The 20,491-nt window shown below is 43.6% G+C and overlaps 1 protein-coding gene across 2 annotated transcripts in view; it reads left to right on the plus strand.

Annotated features, from left to right (window-relative positions):
• The window catches only part of GDA (guanine deaminase), a 143,872-nt gene extending 131,803 nt beyond the window's left edge, over positions 1 to 12,069 (plus strand). For both annotated transcript variants that reach the window (XM_044272948.1, XM_044272957.1), the window contains 2 exons: positions 4,436 to 4,463; positions 11,700 to 12,069. In XM_044272948.1, the coding sequence (XP_044128883.1) occupies positions 4,436 to 4,463; positions 11,700 to 11,770 (99 nt within the window). In that variant the 3' untranslated portion in view covers positions 11,771 to 12,069. The remainder of the gene's footprint in view (positions 1 to 4,435; positions 4,464 to 11,699) is intronic.
• Positions 12,070 to 20,491: the final 8,422 nt, after the last annotated feature.

Here is a 20,491-nt window from a genome sequence, read left to right on the forward strand (position 1 = left end):
TATCTATATTACATTTTTGTGAGGCAAGGTTACCAGAAATTTTCCAATAAGGCTGCGTTCACACGGGCGAGATTTCCACGCGGGTGCAATGCAGTAGGTGAACGTATTGCACCCGCACTGAATCCGGCACCATTCATTTCAATGGGGCTGTGCACATGAGCGTTTTTTTTTCACGCATCACTTCTGCAATGCTTTAAAATCGCAGCATGTTCTATATTCTGCGTTTGTAACGCAGGACAGGCCCCATAGAAATGAATGGGGATGCGTTAATAACGCATTGCATCCGCAAGCAAGTGCGGGTGCGATGCGTTTTTCACTGATGGTTGCTAAGAGATGTTGTTTGTAAACCTTCAGTTTTTTATCACGTGCGTGAAAAACGCATCAAAACGCATTGCACCTGCGCGGAAAAAAACTGAACAACTAAACGCAATTGCAGACAAAACTGACTGAACTTGCTTGCAAAATTGTGCGAGTTTAACTGAACGCACCCTGAACGCATCCTGAGCCAATCCGTCACGCCCGTGTGAACCCAGCCTAACTCTTGTGGAACACCTAAAGGGTTAACAACGTTTGTAAAATAAGTTTTGAATACCTTGAAGGGTGTAGTTTCTTAGATGGGGTCGCTTTTATGGAGTTTTTACTCTAGGGGTGCATCAGGGGGCTTTAAATGGGACATGGTGCCAAAAAAAAAAAGGCCATCAAAATCTGCCTTCCAGAAACCATACGGCGTTCCTTTCCTTTTGCCCCTGCCGTTTGGTCATACAGCAGTTTAGGACCACATATGGGGTGTTTCTGTAAATTGCAGTATGAGGGAAATAAATATTTAGTTTTGTTTGGCTGTTAATTGGCTGCTTTGTTATTGGAAAAAAATGGATTAAAATGGAAAATTTGCCCAAAAAAGTTTATTTTATTTTTTTGACCGTGTTCATCTGAGGGGTCAGGGGGGGTATTTGTATAGAGCAGATTCTTACGGACGCAGAGATACATAATATGTCTACTTTTTATTTATTTATTTATGTTTTACACTACGGTACATTATCTTTTTATAAACAAAAAAAAACATTTTAGTATCTCCATAGTCTAAGATTCATTTTTTTTTTGTTTTTAGCCGATTATCTTAGGTAGGGGCTCATTTTTTGCGGGGTGAGAGGACGGTTTTATTGGTACTATTTTGGGGGGCATATGACTTTTTGATCGCTTGCTATTAAAATTTTTGTGATGTAAGGTGACAAACAAACTTTTTTTTGCACCGTTTTTATTTTAAAAAAATTGACCGTGTTCATCTGAGGGGTTAGGGGGTATTTTTATAGAGCAGATTATTACGGATGCGGTGATACCTAATATGTCAACTTTATTAAATTTATTTTAGGTTTACTAAATAATATTTTTGAAAAAAAACATTTTTTGTTTTAGTTTTTTAATCCGATTGGGATATAAATTTAGTACTCCATGGAAGTGTGGTACTCCCTGAAGCAACCAAAAATGCAGAGGCCCGGATGATCGGGGCCCGTGTCACACTGTGTAGTGGTGTCCTTCTGTATCCCCCTCCTGTGACACACTCTGCACTTTTCTTGGGTACGTCCTTTCTTTCCAGTATGGGCGACCACACCTGGAAAGTGTTGGCCAGGGACGATCCGGGCGCCTCCAGTTCCTGAGGTATTCCGGCCTGCTCTCTGGTCAGAGAAGATCAGGGCCTTGAGGACTGCCTCATAGAACTGAAGGAATGTCCCTGTGTTGCCAGCGCTTCGGGATAGTACAAAAGAGTTGTACATGGCAACCTGTACCAAGTAGACCGCAACTTTTTTGTACCATGCCCGGGTTTTGCGCATGGCATTATAGGGCTTGAGGACTTGATCAGAGAGATCAACTCCTCCCATATACCGATTGTAGTCGACGATACAATCGGGCTTGAGAACCGTTTCTGCAGTACCTCGCACAGGGACAGGGGTGATGCCGTTACCATGAATTGTGGACAGTACAAGGACATCACTCTTGTCCTTACCAGCAACAGGTTTCCACTGGTAAGGGCACGGGTCTCACCTCTGGGGATAGGTAACTGGAAGGGGGGGTAGGGAGGCCACGTTGATTTTTCCGCACGGTCCCACAAGCGGACGTGGATCTGGAACTGGAACAAGGGGATACTAGTATAAAAGTTTTCCACGTACAAGTGGTAACCCTTATCTAGCAGTGGGTGCAGAGTTCCCACACAAGTTTCCCGCTAACACTTAGAGTGGGGGGACATTCTGGGGGTTGAATACGGGAATCTCGCCCCTCGTACACACGAAAGTTGTAAGTGTTCCCTGAGGTACTCTCACAAAGTTTGTACAGCTTTACGCCATACCTCGCACGCTTAGAGGGAACATACTGGCGGAAAAGGAATCTCCCCTTGAACGCAATGAGAGACTCATCAACCGCGACCTCCCTTCCAGGTACATAGCACTGTACAAATTTGGCCCCAAAGTGATCGATGACCGGCCTGATTTTGTACAGGCGGTGATAGGCAGGATCACCTTGGGGGGGGGGACATGCTGCATTATCTGTATAATGCAGGCATTTCCGGATGGGATCTGGTAGAGGACGTCCCCACTCCAGTAATGCCTGACACTAGGTTTCTTGACTAGGCCCATGTGCAGCATGAGGCCCCAAAATGTCCTTATCTCGGCTGCACTGACCGGGGTCCAGCCACCGGACCTAGCCAAAAAGGAGCCCGGGTGTTGAGCAACAAACTGTTGGGCGTACAGGTTTGTTTGATCTACCATTAGATTTACAAAGTGGTCACTGAAAAAAAGACTAAAATAGTTGTATTCAGTGAAGCCCACTGTGGAAATCTGGATTCCTGGTTGGCTTACAAAATCATGAATCATGGGCTCAAAACGCTCTGGGGTACACCAGACAAGTTCACCGGCAGGGGGCTCCGGTGGATTTAACTGGTGGGCCGGAAAACTAGTACAAGTCCCAGAGCTGCTCGTACTAGGGTGGGCCACAGGGTCCCTAGCATGGTGGTCCCCTTGCTCCGCCTGGCGGCGTCTCTGGGGGGCTCATCATCATCGCTAGATGATGATAAGGACGCGGATGACAAAAGGAAAGTTGGGTCATCCTCGTCCTCACTGGGACTCTCGGAGTCGGAGGCAAGCTGGGCGTATGCCTCCTCGGCCGAGAACATCCGGCGGGCCATAGGGGAGTGTGTGTCTGCGTGTATGTAAATCTTTATTCAGTGTGCGTGTGTGTGGGGGCACAGGTGTTCACAAACTTTGCCCTATAGCTAACAGACAAAACAAAAAAAATATAGAAAAAAATGTCTAAATCGCTGATCAACCGTCCAAAGTTGATCAGCGGTGGGGTGTGTGATGCGCTAAGAGTGCCGACCACAGTCAGTGTATGCACAAAAAAATAAATTAAAAAAATGCTTGCACCCCAAAAAAGTTGTGGAGGGGGGGCAGGGGGGCAAGCGGGCAAGCTGCAGCACCCCTGGGGAGTCTAGGGTCACACAACTGTGCTGTGGACCCCAGACACCCGATTTAGGGTGATGCAATCAGTAAAAAATTTGATTTATTTTTTTTCAACTAACTTTCCCTAAATATCCCTTCCTAATCTAACTTGTCCCTAGCCTTTCCCTAAATACCTGGGGGTGCTGGGGCACAGATGGGGTGCTGGCTGTATCCTGATCTCTTCACAGATGGGGGGGGTGTTGGCTCTGAGACACGTGCAGGAAGAGAGGAGCGCTGCGATGATTTGAACCTCTCGCCCGCCGTGCCGACCAATAGCAGGCGATATTGAGAGGTGATGTCACATCACCTCTCAGGATCGCAGGATGGTGATTGGTGGTGTATTATCACACCACCGATCACCATCCTGTTCCGGCTTATCGGGTCCCCAGAGACCCGAATAACCCGTAAACACAGCAAACCGCGGGTTCCGATCACCGCCCGCCGAGCGGCGGTGATCGGAAATACATAGGACATACCGGTACGTCCTGTGTCCATAAGGATCGGGACATCAGGGCTTACCGGTACGCCCTACGTCCTAAACAAGTTAAAAGAACGTAAGTCTATCAGGGGGCAATGCAGGCTGACCCATTGGAGCTCCAGTAAGGGGTGTTGCATTTAGTGATTGGAGTGCTTTGTAAAATCTAATACTGATGTCATCATTTATTATCATAGCTCCTTGCAAAATTCTGCCTTTTGCCCTTGGAAACAGACAGCATTTTAGCTCCATTCCACTGTCCGACATGGTCTAATGTCTTCTATTTCTATGACTTCTTGCTAAACATCTACAATGCCTCCCTGTTAACTGAATTTACTGCAGTCTTAAATGTAAAAGTAGAAGAAAACACCACCTGTCACAGAGGAATGCATTTAGAACTCAAGAATACGAAAACAAGAATATTCTGTTGACAAAGTGTAATTTTCGTTTAATTTCTCATTTTGTTTTATAGGAAGTGCTGCAACGATTCATTTACCTTGGTATGTATGTAAATATTTATTTAACTCAAAGGGGTTGTCCGGGCTTTTACTATTGATGATGTATCCTCGGGACAGGACATCAATATCAGATCAGCGGGGGTCCAACACCTGGCACCCCGGCCAATTACCTGTATGAGGAGACGTGCACACGGTGCACACGTTCCATCTCCCTTCTCTCTTTCTGCTCGCTGCTGTGGTCTATGGTCTTTGCCATAGACAACAGCAGACAGGAAGCCCAGAAAACCCCTTGAAGTGAAAAATAATTTCTCAGCATACTGAAAAAAGAAGAATGAATGACAAAAAAACTGATTTGGAACAATATCTGAGTATGGCAAAAAATACACTCTATGGACAAAAGTATTGGGACACAACTCCTAGTCATTGTCATGGCTGAGGATGGGGAAAACCCTCAGCCGTGCGGTGCCAGGTGATGGTAAGGTTGCTACTTGGCCAGAACCACAGAATTAGGGAGCAGGTCACCTCCTAGCGCTTCCCTAATCTGACCCTGACTCCTAGCTGCATGGGCCGCCCTTAAAGGTAGGAGGGCCCATACTCAGGAACCTCGGATCCCTACTGACCCTCCGTCGTTCCCTGAGATAGGAGCTGGGTAGACAGCCCGTTCCTCCTGGACACGGAGAAACAGGAGTCTAAAGTGGCCAAGCTACAAGGGGAACAGAAACAACTTATGGCTGTGACAGGCAAATGCAACCAACACATCACTCACCTGCCACAGACAACAAAGCCTGGAACCCATGTGCAGGTGCTGCAGTTCAGAACACCAACGAACACAGCACACACCAGACATCACACAGGAACCCAGGACCATAAGCTGCAATAATAAGGAAACCCCACACACACCTTGCTAACACCTGGTAACAATATTTTATGACCAGAAGGGTGGCCCCCACTGGCAGGAGGATGTCTCCAGCAAGCATGGCTGAAGCACCCTCTCTGACTACTGCCTTACACTGAGGCTATATAGGGCCAAGTAGCCACACCCACAGTCAGACACACCCAGGGTTCACACACACTAGGAAGGAAGTTAACCCTTCCAACACCAGGAAAGGTAGTGAAGCCACACAAAGGGAAAAGCACACAAACACACTCACCTGTTACCGCCGGCAACGGCATGCGTGGCAACCGTGTCCTGAAGAACAGCCAGCAGGCCGAGACACTGCCACCACATGCACACAACACCAGACGTTGCCGTGGACAACTGCAAGTGAAGGGAGGTGTCTAAGTGCATACAAACATGACCTCGTGCACAACAAACAGACAAAGGAAGTGTACACAAACACACGTTGCCAAGGGCAACCGCACGCATGCCTGTAGTCCGCGGCAACCACACCTGAGGCAAACCACTAAGTGCCCCCAGCTGCGGTTGACACAACACCAAACCGCGAGCAACTGCATGCGGCTCCCAAGGAGTCACGACCATGACCAAGGGTCGTGACAGTCATTGAATTAAGTTGTTTCATTCAGTCACATTTCCACAGGTGTATAAAATTCAGCCCGTAGTGATGCAGTCTGCCTTTACAAGCATTTGTGAAACAATGGCTTGTTCGAAAGAGCTCACTGAATTCCAGTGTGGTTCTATATTAGGATGCCACAATTGCAACAAATCAGTTCATGAAATTTCTTTCCTCCTAGATTTTCCACCATTTACTGTGAGTGGTATTGTTGTAAAGTGGAAGCTATTGATACATTCTGGTTTCTCTCTCTCCTAAAATTGTCCCAAATTAAATTGCCAAAAATTCTAAAATAGAATCAATTAACTCATCTCTAGTCATCCACGTGCTGTTCACTCAATAACTGGAGAGTTCCAAACTTCCTCTGGCATTAGCATCAGAACATAAACTGTGCACCAGGAGGTCATGGTATGGTTTTCCATAGCCAAGCAGCTGCATGCAAAACTTACATTACCAAGCACAAAGCCAAGCATCAAATGGAGCAGTGTAAAGCACGCTGACACTGGACTCTGAGGCAGTGGAAACATGTTCTGTGAACTGATGTATCGCGCTTCTCTATCTGGAAATCTGATGGTTGAGTGTGGGTTTGGCAAATTCCGGGAGAAAGTTACCTGCCTATGTACATTGTGCCTATTGTAAGGTTTGGTGGCTAGGCTCCTTAGTTTTAGTAGAAATCTTAAGTTTTCAGTATACCTCGACATTGCGGACAATTGTATGCTTCCAACTTTGTGGGAACAGTTAGAAGAAGGCCCTTTTCTGTGACTGTGTTTCCATGTACAAATCAAGGTCCATGAAGGTTCATGGTTGGGTGCCTTTGATGTGGAAGAACTTGACTGTCCAGCACAGAGCCCTGACCTCAACCCTACACCTTTTGGATGAAATTGTACAGAGACTGTGAGAATAGTCCTCTCATCCAACGTCAGTGTTTGACCTAAAAAAATTATCTTCTGGATAACTGAGAAAAATCTCCCACAGACACATTCCAAAATCTTGTAGAAAGACCTTCCGGAAGAATGAAAGCTGTTTTTACAGCAAATGGAAAACCATCTCCATATTAATATCCATGTTTTTAGAATGGGATGTTACAAAAACTTTTGTAGCTATAATGTGTAGGTGTCATAATATTTTTGTCCATTTAGTGTAGCAACAAAAAGGTAACTACTCACCTTTCAACCTTACCATTACAATTTGGAATGATTTAAAAGGCGAGTGTCTACCTATTTGTTAGTTTTAGGCCATAAGCAGCTACCAGAATTTAATACTTAATAGAAATTCCTTTAGGCTATCTAAGTAATTTTGTTACCATATTTATAACATGGGACCCAAAGTACCATTTTGAAGTTGCAAAAATGGTCTTAAATTTCATCCATTTGTACACCATCTCTCTGATTGTGGATAATGTCTGATGAGCATCAACAGCTCTTCAACTTCTGAGATGCTCAGAAATCTAATTTGTTCATACCAGGGGAGTAACTAGCAAAATTAAGTCCTCATAGCAAACTTTTTGAATGGGCCCCCAGTGAACACATTAATAAAAATAAAAAAAACAAGGTCTTAGCCTCTATTTACATCTTGGAGACTTTGTCAGAGGTTCTGTAAAAAATGGCAGCCAAAATAGAGCAGCAACCTGCACTATTTTGTTGCATAAGGTGCTGAAAACCCAATGGGCTCCATTATTGTCAGAAGGGTATGTAGAGGCTGTTAAAATATGACATGTGAAAGATACGTTACTTTCTACACAGATGTGAGAAGAACACATATAAAATACTATTCCTTCTAGCTATTTTGCTGCGCAATGAGACCCAAACTACAAGGAATCAAACCTGTATCGAAAGGATGGGGCCCAATCTGTGGGTGAAAGAAGAAAGGGCTAAGTGAGGGAGACAGATAATAGGAACAAGGTAGCTGGACTTAGTAGGTAGCAAGAGCACAAGGGAGGTGCCCTAGCTTATCAAGCAGAATGCCACTCTGTGCTGAACTGTGAATGAAGGTGGTTAGGTGTAGCAGTGTCTGCCAGAAAAACGAGTAATTCATGGACAGTCAGAAATCAATCAATTCAATTATATTGTACTGCCAGGGTCATTGAAGGGAAAGGCTAAAATTACAAAGAAGAAGAAGAAGGAGAATTGTGTGTAGAATAGGGAGGCAGGGAACATGTCAGCCAGTGAGTGAGAAGAGAGGATCTAGGGTTGGCTGTGCCTGCTAGAACAACTGCAGCTGCTGCAAACCTCAAAAGCAGCTACTTGCAAGGAAATCCTTAAATTTTTCCCCTGTTTTCACAGAAATCCTTTTTTGGGGGTCGGGGATGCATTAAGTGAAAACTGTACAACATGTGTTCTACCATCAACCTAGCATAGCATATAGAATACTAGTGAGAACTCTGTCAGGTTATCTCACATATTAAAAAAAAAAAGTGTTTGAAAAACAGTATAAATCAGTGAGTGAGAACAAAATATTAGAGCTTAATCCATTTATTATCTCCACACACACAGAGTTCCAATTTTTTGCGGGGGTTGTCATTGAATGGAATTAATCTAGCATATAGGTGATCAGTACACCAATACACAGGCTAGGGCAACAAATTACATGTGAGTGTTAATGTGAAATTGAGAATCGGGCAGGCCTTAATTGTCCATTTGTTTTGAATTTATTTTTTGGGGGACTTGTTCAATTTAATTCAACCAGCATGTAGCTGATTAGTACAACAGTACACAAGTGTCACAGTGTAATTCACTGTGTCACGGGTTGCTGTACGTACTCGCTTTAATAGCTATCTGGCGTTGTGGCAGGGGTGGATTCTATGTAGGCTGGTTGCTATGACCTATGTGTAGTTGCGGCAGCCTGTGTGTGAACTGCTCCTTGTGCTTGCATGCTCCCCTCCCTGTTGTCTCGGTTATGGTGAGGTTAACGTTCCCTGTTCTTTCTAGATGTGTTAGCTGGATGGTTCGATGACCTAATTACCCTGTTATAACATCCTGTGTGCTGTGGGTTTGAGTCAGTCTGTCTCCAGCTTCGCTGGGTGCAGGAGCTATGCACCTGACCTGGGGATAGTTTATCTGCCCTGTCTGTGTGGCTGTCAGTTCCCCCATGGACTAACTCTGCATGAGGATCAGGCATCTGCTAGTCTGATTCTATCTCTTGTGTGCAGCTCTGTCTGTTCACCCATGGACTAACTCTGCATGGGGAACAGGCATCTGCTAGTATGAGTCTATGCCTTCGGTGAGAGGGCTTTTGGGTTCTCCGGAGGGAGAACATCTAGTCTATTTGCACCTCTGCCTGTGACCGCCATTTGTCATTCCGCATGGGGTCTAGGCATCCGATTCCCTATGTGGGCAGCTCTGCCTGTGACCGCCATATGTCATTCCGCATGGGGTCCAGGCATCTGCTTGTCTGTCTGTGTAAGCAGCTCTGCCTGTGACCGCCGTTCATCTGCTTCACATTGGGTCCAGGCATCTGCTTGTGTTCTGGTTGCCATTGTTTTGTCTGAACTATGTCCTGTGCGGTTGTTTGGGTTCCAGTTTGTGTGCCTGGGTTCCAGTCCTTGTTTCTGTGTACCGTTAGTGCTTGCACCATCAGTCTGCAGGTAAGAGGCCAAGTGCACTGGAACCATCCTGGAGGTGTGACCAGTATCTGTTATCTAGTATCTGTGAATAAAGTATTCGTATTGGTCTTTGACTTGTCTCTCCCTGCTTTGGTGTATTATGCCTGAGAGATGTTTTAGGGGTTGGTTTGATCCTCACTAGAACATGACACCAGGCTAGGGCAACAGTTTGCCTGTGAGTGTTAACGTGAAATTGAGCATCAGGCAGGCCTCAATCATCCGTTTCCGTTTATTCTATATCCACATGGTTGGAATTAAATTTTTTGGGGACTTGTTCTATTTAATGAAACCAGCATATAGCTGATGAGTAAACTAATACAGTACTCAGACTAGGGCAACAATTTACCTGTTAATGTTAAAGTGAAATTGAGTGTGGAGCCTTAATCCTCCATTTCAGTCTAACTTTTTTGGGGACTAGTTGAATTTAATTAAATCAGCATATAGCTGATCAGTACACCGGCTAGGGCAATTTACCTGTAGGCGTTAACAAATGTAGGCCTAAATTCGTTTACCTTAATTTCTATCTCCACACAGTGTCAATTTTTTGGGGGGATTGTTGAAATTATTAAAACCATCATATATGTGATTACTGCATCAATACACAGGGTAGCACACAATATTTTCTGAGGCCAAAATATGTCAGGGCTACTGAAAGGTTCCAAACAAAAGACCCAGAATGTGGGTAGTAGCAGCACCAGCTATCTGGCCAGAAGTATTAGTCATAGTAGGCCAATGTTGTCTTTGCTGGCTTCTGAAAGGCACAATATTATGGAGGAGAAAGAGGATGAGATTGTTGATTTGTTGGCTCACTCCTCCTCTCAGTCGCAGCAGGATGACTTAGAGGTGACTTCAGAGTGACATCGCCATGGCCACGACTATTAACGCGAAGCATCTGCCACTACTACCACTACTACTATTACTACTACTACTACCCATAGACAGCCGACTGCCTTGCATGTTCCATGCTATGCTGCTTCTGCTGCCTCTACTATTGCGTCCGCATGCCACTATATCTGTACCCTTTCCATAACGATAAGGGACAATTTTTGGAAGCATAACACATGTGACGGTGCGGTGTGTTTTTGAACATCAGATTGTGGCACAAAGATCTAAAAAAGTGGGTGTGATGTGGGCAGAGAAGGGGACGAGTCAGCAGGCCTGTCTCATTCATCATTTTCTACGCCTGTTTTAGGGGTGGGATGTCATTATTCATCTTATACCCCTTAGAGTTACGCCACTGGTTCATTCATGCTTCCACAAACATGTGCTTTGAACATCAGACTTTCATAAATCGCTGTTCTTTAAATAAAACAGGTCGCCTAAAGATTTGCATACTTTTTCCACTCACAGACATGCGATTTTGGATTACTTAACTCATTAAATTAATGACTAGGTGTAATATTTTATTTTTCACTTATTTGGCTTGGCTATCTTTATCTACTTTTAGGACTTGTGTGAAAATCTGATGTAGTTTCAGGTCAAATATATTCAGAAATATAGAAAATTTTGAAGCGTTTGTAAACTTTCAAGCACCACTGTACATGGTTTTGGTAGTATTTTGCAATATTGTATTGAATTTGTTTCATGAGGAATTAAAGTCTGTAACATAATTTGAGCTAAGGTAAGGCTGGACTCCACTACATACAAGTGACCGCTGCATTCAGTACATTGGCCACTGCAGCGTTGCTAGCATATATGGCATGTGACTGCTAAGGACAGTGATTTCCTGCAGCAGTCACATGCAGTACACCTGCTCGAAAATGGACATGCTGGTGAAGTGGAAGTGTACTGCTCAAGCGCTCAGTGGTAGACTGCTGAAGACAGTGATTGGCTGCAGCAGTCAAATGCCATATACCATCACATTATCGCTGCAGCTTATAAACAAGCCACAGCAGGAAGAATGGACCAGTGCTGCAGAGAGCAGTGCTGGAGAAAGGGGTAAGTATAACATGATTTATTTCAAGCTGTTGGAAGGCTTTACCAGGATTTTTGATTATCTCAGACAACCACGTTGTAGTATAGTTGTTTTCATTTATGCCAGATGGGAATGTAATTTACTTTTGGACATTGTTCAATGTAGTAATATTATTGTTCTATGACTGATATGAATTAATTGCTGTATTTTTCACATGAATTGTCTACTTTATCATTTTTTATTTTCTTTAGGTGACGACAGGAACATCAAAGCTGTTTATGTGGCTGGAAGATGTGTGGTTCCATTTACTAGCAATAACTAGAATTAAACTAACAGTTTATTTGAGTTAAGAATAATAAATTTTTATTAAAATATTAATTTACTGTTCTATACACATTTTTAAATATTCTTAAAGGAGATATTTACAGATCAGAGACTTATTATATATTTTCGTCTGCAAATTATTGTTATATTGCATTAATTTTCTTTTTCACAACAAAATAAAAAAATATAAAATAACCAATAGATATGCTTCATAGCAAAACAAAGGCTGAAATCCTCTACTTCTAAATTGGATAATACCACACAAATAAGTCAATAAATAATATTTTATCATTTGTCTTCATTATTGTATGCATTATTTTTCCTCATGGGCAATGGCTTCTAGTTCAGGGGGTTGAGTAATTTTTAAGGTATATTCACACAACAGTAAAAAAAAAAAAAAAAAAAAGATGATTAAAACAGATAAAATGTTAGTTTTCATGATCATTTTGCATCAGTGTGTGATTCATTTCCTGGCGGTTTATCAGTTTTTAAGGGCCATTTTGCATGCACAGTAAAAAAGATCAGTTAAAAACAGATAAGGCTACTTTCACACCTGCGTTAGGTGTGGATCCGTCTGGTACTGGTATCTGCACAGACAGATCCGCACCTATAATGCAAACGCTTGTATCCGTTCAGAACGGATCCGTTTTCATTACCATGAACAAAAATTGTATTTTATTTTTTTATTCCTGATAATGCAAATGGATCTGTTTTGACTTACACTGAAAGTCAATGGGAGGCGGATCCATTTTCAATTGCACCATATTGTGTCAGTGAAAACGGATCTGTCCCCATTGACTTACATTGTAAGCAAGCATCGTTTTGTTGTCCGCCTCCAGAGCGGAATGGAGACGGAACGGAGGCAAACTGATGCATTCTGAACAGACCCTTATCCATTCAGAATGCATTGGGGCTAAACTGATCCAGTTTGGGCCGCTTGTGAGAGCCCTGAACGGATCTCACAAGCGGACCCAGAAACGCCAGTGTGAAAGTAGCCTAAACTGTCAGTTGTTAACTGCCGTTTTTTTTTTTACTGATGCCTTTCTGAGAAACAAACCCTAAAAACCTTCAATTGTGTGGTTCTGTCTGTCAGTTAAAAAACGGACATGATAGACCATGTCCTATTCTTTTACGTCCGTTATTCACTAGCCATAAAAAAAAAACAGCTCTGTAAATAACCCCATAGACTACCATTGTTCTTAAAATGGACTTGTCATGGTTGTTAAATAAACATCCATCACTCATTCGTTTTTTACTGTCGTGTGCATGTAACCCCTGCAGTGTCCTCAGTATACATAATGTCCCCGTATTGCTTCCTGGACATCCAATGGCCCCCTTAGTGCTCCCCAGTATAAAGAATGGCCCCTATAGTGCCCCCAGTATAAAGAATGGCTCCCATAGTGCCTTTCAGTATAAAGAATGACCCCTATAGTGCCCTCAAGTATAAAAAAAAGTCCCCCAAAGATCCCCCATTATAAAGAATGTTCCCCATAGTGCCCTCCAGTATAAGTAATTGCCCTCTTAGTTCCCCCCTTATGTACAATTTACCCCCATTGTGGCCTCAGTAATTATAGTGCCAAACCCCTGGCCACACTCCCAACCCCCACTATAGGTTTTTACAAGTGTCTCATGGGGCAACAAGCTTATAGCTACAACAGTCTATTGACAGGCAACAGACTCAGCGGTTATCATCTCACAAAGAGTGCACAGGCTTCTATTTTTTTGCGGTGCTGAAGCATGGACAGAAACACCACGGAAATACTCCGTAGAGCTTCAATGGGATTTCGATCCATGCTACTGTTCCGCACCGCATCTCCGGGATTACGGACCCAGTCAAGTGTCTGTGATGCGGGGTGCACACTGCCTGTGCCCGAGTATTGCGGACCCGCCAGGCCATGTGCATGAGGCCTTAGTCAGAGACATTGGGGTATTTAATTAAACAGTAAAAAAGTAGTTGTGGTGGCACACTCTCATCTGGTATAAACTGAAATAGGTTGTTGTATTTAAAAATGTATTTATTTATACTTTTGGTATAAAAACTATTTGATAGACTGGTTAAATGATTTTATAGTTGATAGTCAGGTGTTGTGAGCATGCTGGATATATATATTACTGTAGCTGGGTAAATAGCTGATAGATTCCAAGAACTAAAGTGCTGTATGCAGGCTGGATACACTAAAGTGCTATATATATAAAAATGGTATGTATTAGAATGCTATATGCAAGCTAAATACACTTGGGTGCTGCAAATAAGTAAAAGTGATAATGCAGTACGCAGCCCTGCAGGGTGAGGCGAATGGTGAGGTCACAGGGGTAGTTACTAACCGAGGGTGTTTTTGGTACTCACAGTTTTTATGTATACCCTGGGCAGGTGTACAGCAGTGATGGAGAGGCTGGCACAGGGGTCCTCTGGGGCACTCTCTATGTATAGGGACCAGGCCGGATGGTAGGTGAGGTGCCCTGGGTGTTGCAGGTTTAATGTGCTGGTGGCAAGATCCCTTTAAGTTCGTGACGCCAGTGCCGGTAACGGTGGCACACCAATTTATTGTAGGAATAATTGAGGAACACAAGTTGCAGTGAACCAGAACATCCTTTTACTGAAACAGTTCAACTATTTACAGTCTTTGATTGGTTCCACATGTAAAAAGGTTGAATACAGGCAGGCTTCATATAAAACGGCAGGCAAAGTCTTTGCAAGATACTCAGAGGGAATAACACTTACAGATCAGGCTGCACTTTTCCTCAGTTCCTGTCTGACTTACTCCAAGGCCCGTATGCCCTATTGCTGGCTTTATCCTTGGGTAGAGGAAACCTTCCTCTGGTATATGTCTCCTTGCTGTAGAATATCCTTCTGCCCTTCAGCTCTCTGTTCGGCTGGAAAACAACTTGGCTCTGCACTGCACCTTTAAGGGAACTTGGTTTCTCAGCCTGGGCTATCTAGCTGTATGTCAGAAGCTGCTCCTCAGCTGTCCTCTGGCTAAAGTCCACACTGACTTCTGACTACACACAGACTGACTCCCCCTGAGCTGGACCTGACTATATATACTAAGGGGTTCCCTAGCTCCCTCTACTGTCTAGGAGGAGGAACTACCCCTAACAGGCCTGGCACAGGTGAAAACAGGAAAAATACACATAAAAGCATCATATAAAATACAATGACCCTGTCCCACAGAAGGAGGGGAACAACGTGGCCCAATTGACCCTTGTGTAGTGCCCACATTTACCTAGTGGGACACTAAAATAAGTTCTAAACGGAGGCTGGGTACAAGGCTATAAATAAGCTGAATATATTCAGTGCTGTGGGCAAATAAGATATATAAGGTGTTCAGTGTACGCTGAATATATGTAATACAGTAAAGCTGGATATAAAAGTAAACAATAATATCTAAAGATACACAATTGTAGATTGATCAGTATGCATAAGGTTATCTCACAAACAGGAAAACCACTAGGTAAACTATGCATACAAATTCAGTGCACTGAAATGTTGTTCAGGACAAAAAAGAAAAAAAATAAGGAAGAAATGACATTAGGACATAGTAAATCAGGAATGTCACTTAGATGGAACTATCAAGTTTTATTACAAAGTATATATACCTGCAATCGGTTGATATTTTCCCCACAAAGTGGGAACATTTATGATTGAAATTCTACTTAACATCAAGTCACTATTTAGTTGACGTCAACACTAAACGTTCCATCTAAGTGACATTCCTGATTTACTATGTCCTAATGACATTTCTTCCCTTTTTCTTTTTTTCTTTTTTGTGCACTGGTTGGCATATGCTGAAGTCAGTAACCAGGTCAACTGTAGAGAATAAACAAGTCTCTCCTTACTAAAGTGCAGACTAGGAGTTGTAGTCCATCCAATGATAGCAAGTCACAATGCAGTCTTTTCCCAATAGCTGCATTTAGGCAGGCAGCAACAATGATGATAATAGAAGTAGTAGTGCCTAAGTTCCTTCTAGGAGGAAAGGGATGCAAATGAGCTCTTAACAAGCGCTGCCTCTAATGCCACCAGATTTAAGGCAGCTATCCTATAAGTCAATGTTCAGCTCTTTAACTAAGCCTTGAGACATGACTATATTAAATAAGCCAGCACCTCATCTGCAGACAACTGTTTCGGGGTGATTGCCCCTCATCAGTGCAGAGCAAAGAGTACACAGTCAAGCCAATACTCTCTGCTCTGCACTGATGAGGGGCAATCACCCCGAAACAGCTGTCTGCAGATGAGGTGCTCGCTTATTTAATATCCAAGTCATGTCTCAAGGCTTAGTTAAAGAGCTGAACATTGACTTTTATAGGATAGCTGCCTTACATCTGGTGGCATTAGAGGCAGAGCTTGTTAAGAGCTCATTTGCATCCCTTTCCTCACAGAATTCCAGAGTATGGCCTATAAGTCTCCTCACACTGATTTAGACGCTCTCTTCCTAAGGAGAGATAATACCCCCCTAAGTTCCTTCTAAACACTTTGCAACCTTTACAAGATGATCACAGACATGTAAAACTCTAAAAAATTTGGTAGGCATCCCAGACTGCAAACTATCCACACACATAGCAAGAAAGTGTGGTAGGCACCAGGGACTACAAACCATACACGTGGAAAAAGTCTCACAATCTGCTCTGCAATTTACGAACCAAGGTATGCATGTCATCAAACGGTCAGCCAAACTGTTATATAAGTGTGAAAGGTGCTGATAACGGTTAATGTTTCCACAAGCAACAAAGTCTACAGCCATAAACAGCGAATACCTTACTAATACGCACAGCTTTGAGATCATGGGCAGCCTAATTTCTTCTGCTGAGTCAGGGTATAATTAACTAAACAGTGCCACCTACGGACCACTTTTGGGAATACATACAAAGCATAATACAAAGTATGAACAGATTAAATAACAAAAAAAAGAACAATTTGCAAGTACCCTGCTCTGGGGTAAAAATGATGCCCTATTTAGTCGCTGACGTGTTGTACCCTTATTACTAATACCAGTCACCTCCACTATCTTGCTAGTTTGGATGAATTATGCTGACTTTGTTTCCAGCGACAGCTTCATCTCACTCTCAGGCACTCCTGTTTATGGAAATGTGGATTTCTTGTAGTTCGATTTATAATCCCATTGCCATATGCACTCCATATAACATCAAAGCATAATGACCTTATGTGAATCAAATCGGATGACTAAAAACTTTAATGCAGTTGGTCAATAGATGGCAGCTTAACCTCGGTGATGCATAGTTGTGTATCTAGGGTCATATGTCGGTATGGTAGTGCACATCATCTCTGTCTTGTGTGTACTCGCCACAAATACTTCTCGGTGTACCACTGTATGCTGAGTGGGCTGGATGCCATATGGTGCGTACTGGCTGTGGATACTTGTGGTGTGAAGAGGTCTATTGTGTTTGTATTTCCTTCTGTGTGCCTTTTAGGGGTTAATGCCTCTTTTGCTTGTTTCAGTATGCTTTATTAGCTCCTGAGTTTTGTGTAAATTTTGGATTTGTTTCTTGAGTGCAATGACCTGCCAAGTTTTTGCATTCATGTCATGCCATGTCTTTCTTGTCTGTTGTACCATGTCTTGCCTTGATCAGTTTGGAATCTGTCTGTGTCCTTGTCATAGCAAGTGCCCTAGTGCAGTGATGGTAAACCTTTTAGAGACCGAATGCCCAAACTGTAACCCAAAACCCATTTATTTACCGCAACATGCCAACACATCAATTTAACCTGAATACCAACCTGAGTATATCTTCAATGTACTTTACCATTTAACTATAAAAGCCTGTCTGCATTCAGTGAGCTGCCTGTGCGGTTCATAGTGCGCCTGCGCTGATGAATTGCAGGACAAGTGTAAGGCATATTGGTACACCATAGACTTTTTCCAGGGTGCAAGGGCTCTGAATGTCGCCTCTTGTACCCGTGCCATAGGTTCACCACCACTGCCCTAGTGTTTATGGAGCTTCAGTCTGTCTGAGTGTCCTAGTGCATGTTCTGCCATATCTGCTATGGCTGAACTATGTTCCAGTTCCTGATGTCCATCTTGCCAAGTCTGCTATGCCTGTACAGAGTCCTAGTTTCATTAGTCCATTCTGTAATCCCTGTCTCCTAGTGCATATAGTCTGTGTGTTTGGGTTCCTGATTTGTTAATCTGCCTGTGGTCTATGTCTTGTCTGTTGCCTGCATTTGTGTTTCTCTTGGATTTGCCTGTGCTCTGGTTCTGTATCATGCCATGCCTGTGGTCCTGGTGCTTGCACCACAGTTCCGGAGTCTGAAGGTCGGCTGCCAAGTATACCGAGACCATCCCAGGAGGTAGTGGTCTTGTCTCTAACCTTCAGCAAAGTCCACATTCCTGTATAGAAGGTGAATACTGGGGAGGCACCAGAATAATTTGGGTTTGGCCCAATATCAAATGGACAATGGTTCCACGACCATTATCTGTATACATGATCCGTAACACATGCCTATAACACAGCAATTTACAGAGCATATATTTATATCATAATGCATTATACAGTATATTAAATCCCATTTATGCAGTATGTTTTTACCAGTGAAGTAAATCTACAATATCCATCAAATCCTGCCCAAGATGTATAACTGCCTCAGAGACTTCCTGCGACATTTCCCACCATTAGGCAACTATATCCAGGCCCTGTGTACATAGGGTGCTTTACCCTCCTTAGTGCAGTACCTTCCCTTTTGGTACCCTAGCAGTATAAGACTCACACAGCACATATGTAACTTATCCCGCTACATTTCAAACATGGCGTATCATACATTAATGTAAGTACATGGCACAATTGTTTTCTTGTAAGAGGTGGTGCATCTCATAGTATTTACCTGTGGCTGAAGTGGGCAGTGAAATCCAACAGGTGTTTCATAAAATGTATTAGAATTGGGTCATGATGAAGAAAAGTACACTTTTTCCAGTAATTTGTCATTTTAGATCAAAGAGACTGTCAGTTAACCTCACGTGCAGTCAGTTTCTCAGATCTTCTAACCTCTGTCACAGAAGGTACCGTGACAGTACCCCCCCCCCCCCCCTTCTACGGGTGACCTCCAAACACCAAGGACCAACCTTATCTGGATTAGCCCTGTGAAAGGCTTTCACAAGGCAACTGGCATTAACGTGACTGGCTGTTGGAACCCACATTCTCTCCTCTGGATCGTAACCCTTCCAGTGAACGTGATACTGGCGGGATCTACGGAGAATTCGGGAGTCCACTATACTGGTGATCTGAAATTTGAGATTACCGTCCACCCTGACAGGAGGGGGTGGCAGGGAGGACGGCTCAGCAGGTTCGACATATCTCTTCAGTAATGATTTGTGGAAAACATTATGAATCTTTAAAGTCTGCGGAAGTGTCTCTTTACCCAAAGTGTCGGAAGAGGCTGCCACCTTATATGATAGTACGTCCTGAGTGTGAGGAACCTTAGATCTTTCCCTCAATCGTCTATCAATACGTACACCAAGGGACAAAGCCGCCTCCAATGACTCGGGATATTCGTGTCCTTCAGGCTCTCGGTAAGCCCTTGACAGAATTGACAACGGAGAGCTGGATCATTTCACTCCGTATCCGTAGCCCATTTCCTAAATTCAGAGCAATAGGTTGCCGCAGAACGCCCTCCCTGCCGTAAGCCACGCAACTTGGTCTGAACCAGGGAGATCCGATCTGGGTCATCATAGATAAGCCCTAGAGCTCTGGAAAATTAATCTACCTGACTGGAGGGACTGTGATCCAGCCGGCAACGAAAAAGCCCAAGACTGAGCGTCACCTTTTAGCAAAGAAATGATTATATCTTTGACTCTCATCCCCAGAAGAGAGTGGACGCAATTTAAAATATAATTTGCACGACTCCCTGAACCTACTAAAATTGTCACGTCCCACATAAAATCTGTCCGGAAGAGCCACCTTGGGTTCAGGGCAGGCCTGGTTCCCGCTGGAACCAGCCGCCTGTGGTCTCTGGATCTGTGAGACAGTCGTGCGGAGGTCAGATACCCCCTGGAGTTGTCCGACCAGTACAGAAATAGGATCCATTGCAAAATGGCGTGTTTTTTTTTATGGGTGGTTGTGATAATGTCGCAAATAATGGGGAGGGGAGGGACGCCAGAATGACAACTGAAGGGAAAAGACAAAGAACTAGGCCTCAAGGCTAGGGAGAGGGGAAAGGTCACCTCCTAGGAAACCCCTAGAACTGGCCCTGACTCCTGTCAGTATGTATAGACCCTGAAGGTGGCAAAATACATACGCCGGAACCTACACCCTAGGAGCCCTGCAATGCCCTAGAGGTAGTGACAGGGAATGAGACTACTGGTTCCTTCCCAGGTGAACGAACTAGTGTCTCCCTGAGGCCTAGAAAAAATAAGCACAAGGAAACAACCAAATACAAAGAGCAGTACAACTTATCTTATAGAAAATGGATAAGCAGGAACACATGTAAGGTCCACACACCAACTCTTCCAAATCAAAGCAGAGACTTTAATAGGCTCTGGTTTCCATTTGAAAATCCAGCATTTTACCTAACAAGAAAATGCAGCATGCTACGCTCTTCTGTCCCATATTTTTGCTGGAATCTGCAATGGAAGCTCCCAACGGATCCTCCACTACATACAGTATGTGAGCAAAACCTAACAGGGGCTTTTTTGCATGTAATCTCTCTGATGGCCACATATGGGGGTCTTTTTTTTTCCAGATGAGCAATGTGATGACAACCACTCGTCGCCTA

Source organism: Bufo gargarizans, chromosome 1, assembly GCF_014858855.1.
Source record: "Bufo gargarizans isolate SCDJY-AF-19 chromosome 1, ASM1485885v1, whole genome shotgun sequence".
NCBI classification, from domain to species: Eukaryota; Metazoa; Chordata; class Amphibia; order Anura; family Bufonidae; genus Bufo; species Bufo gargarizans.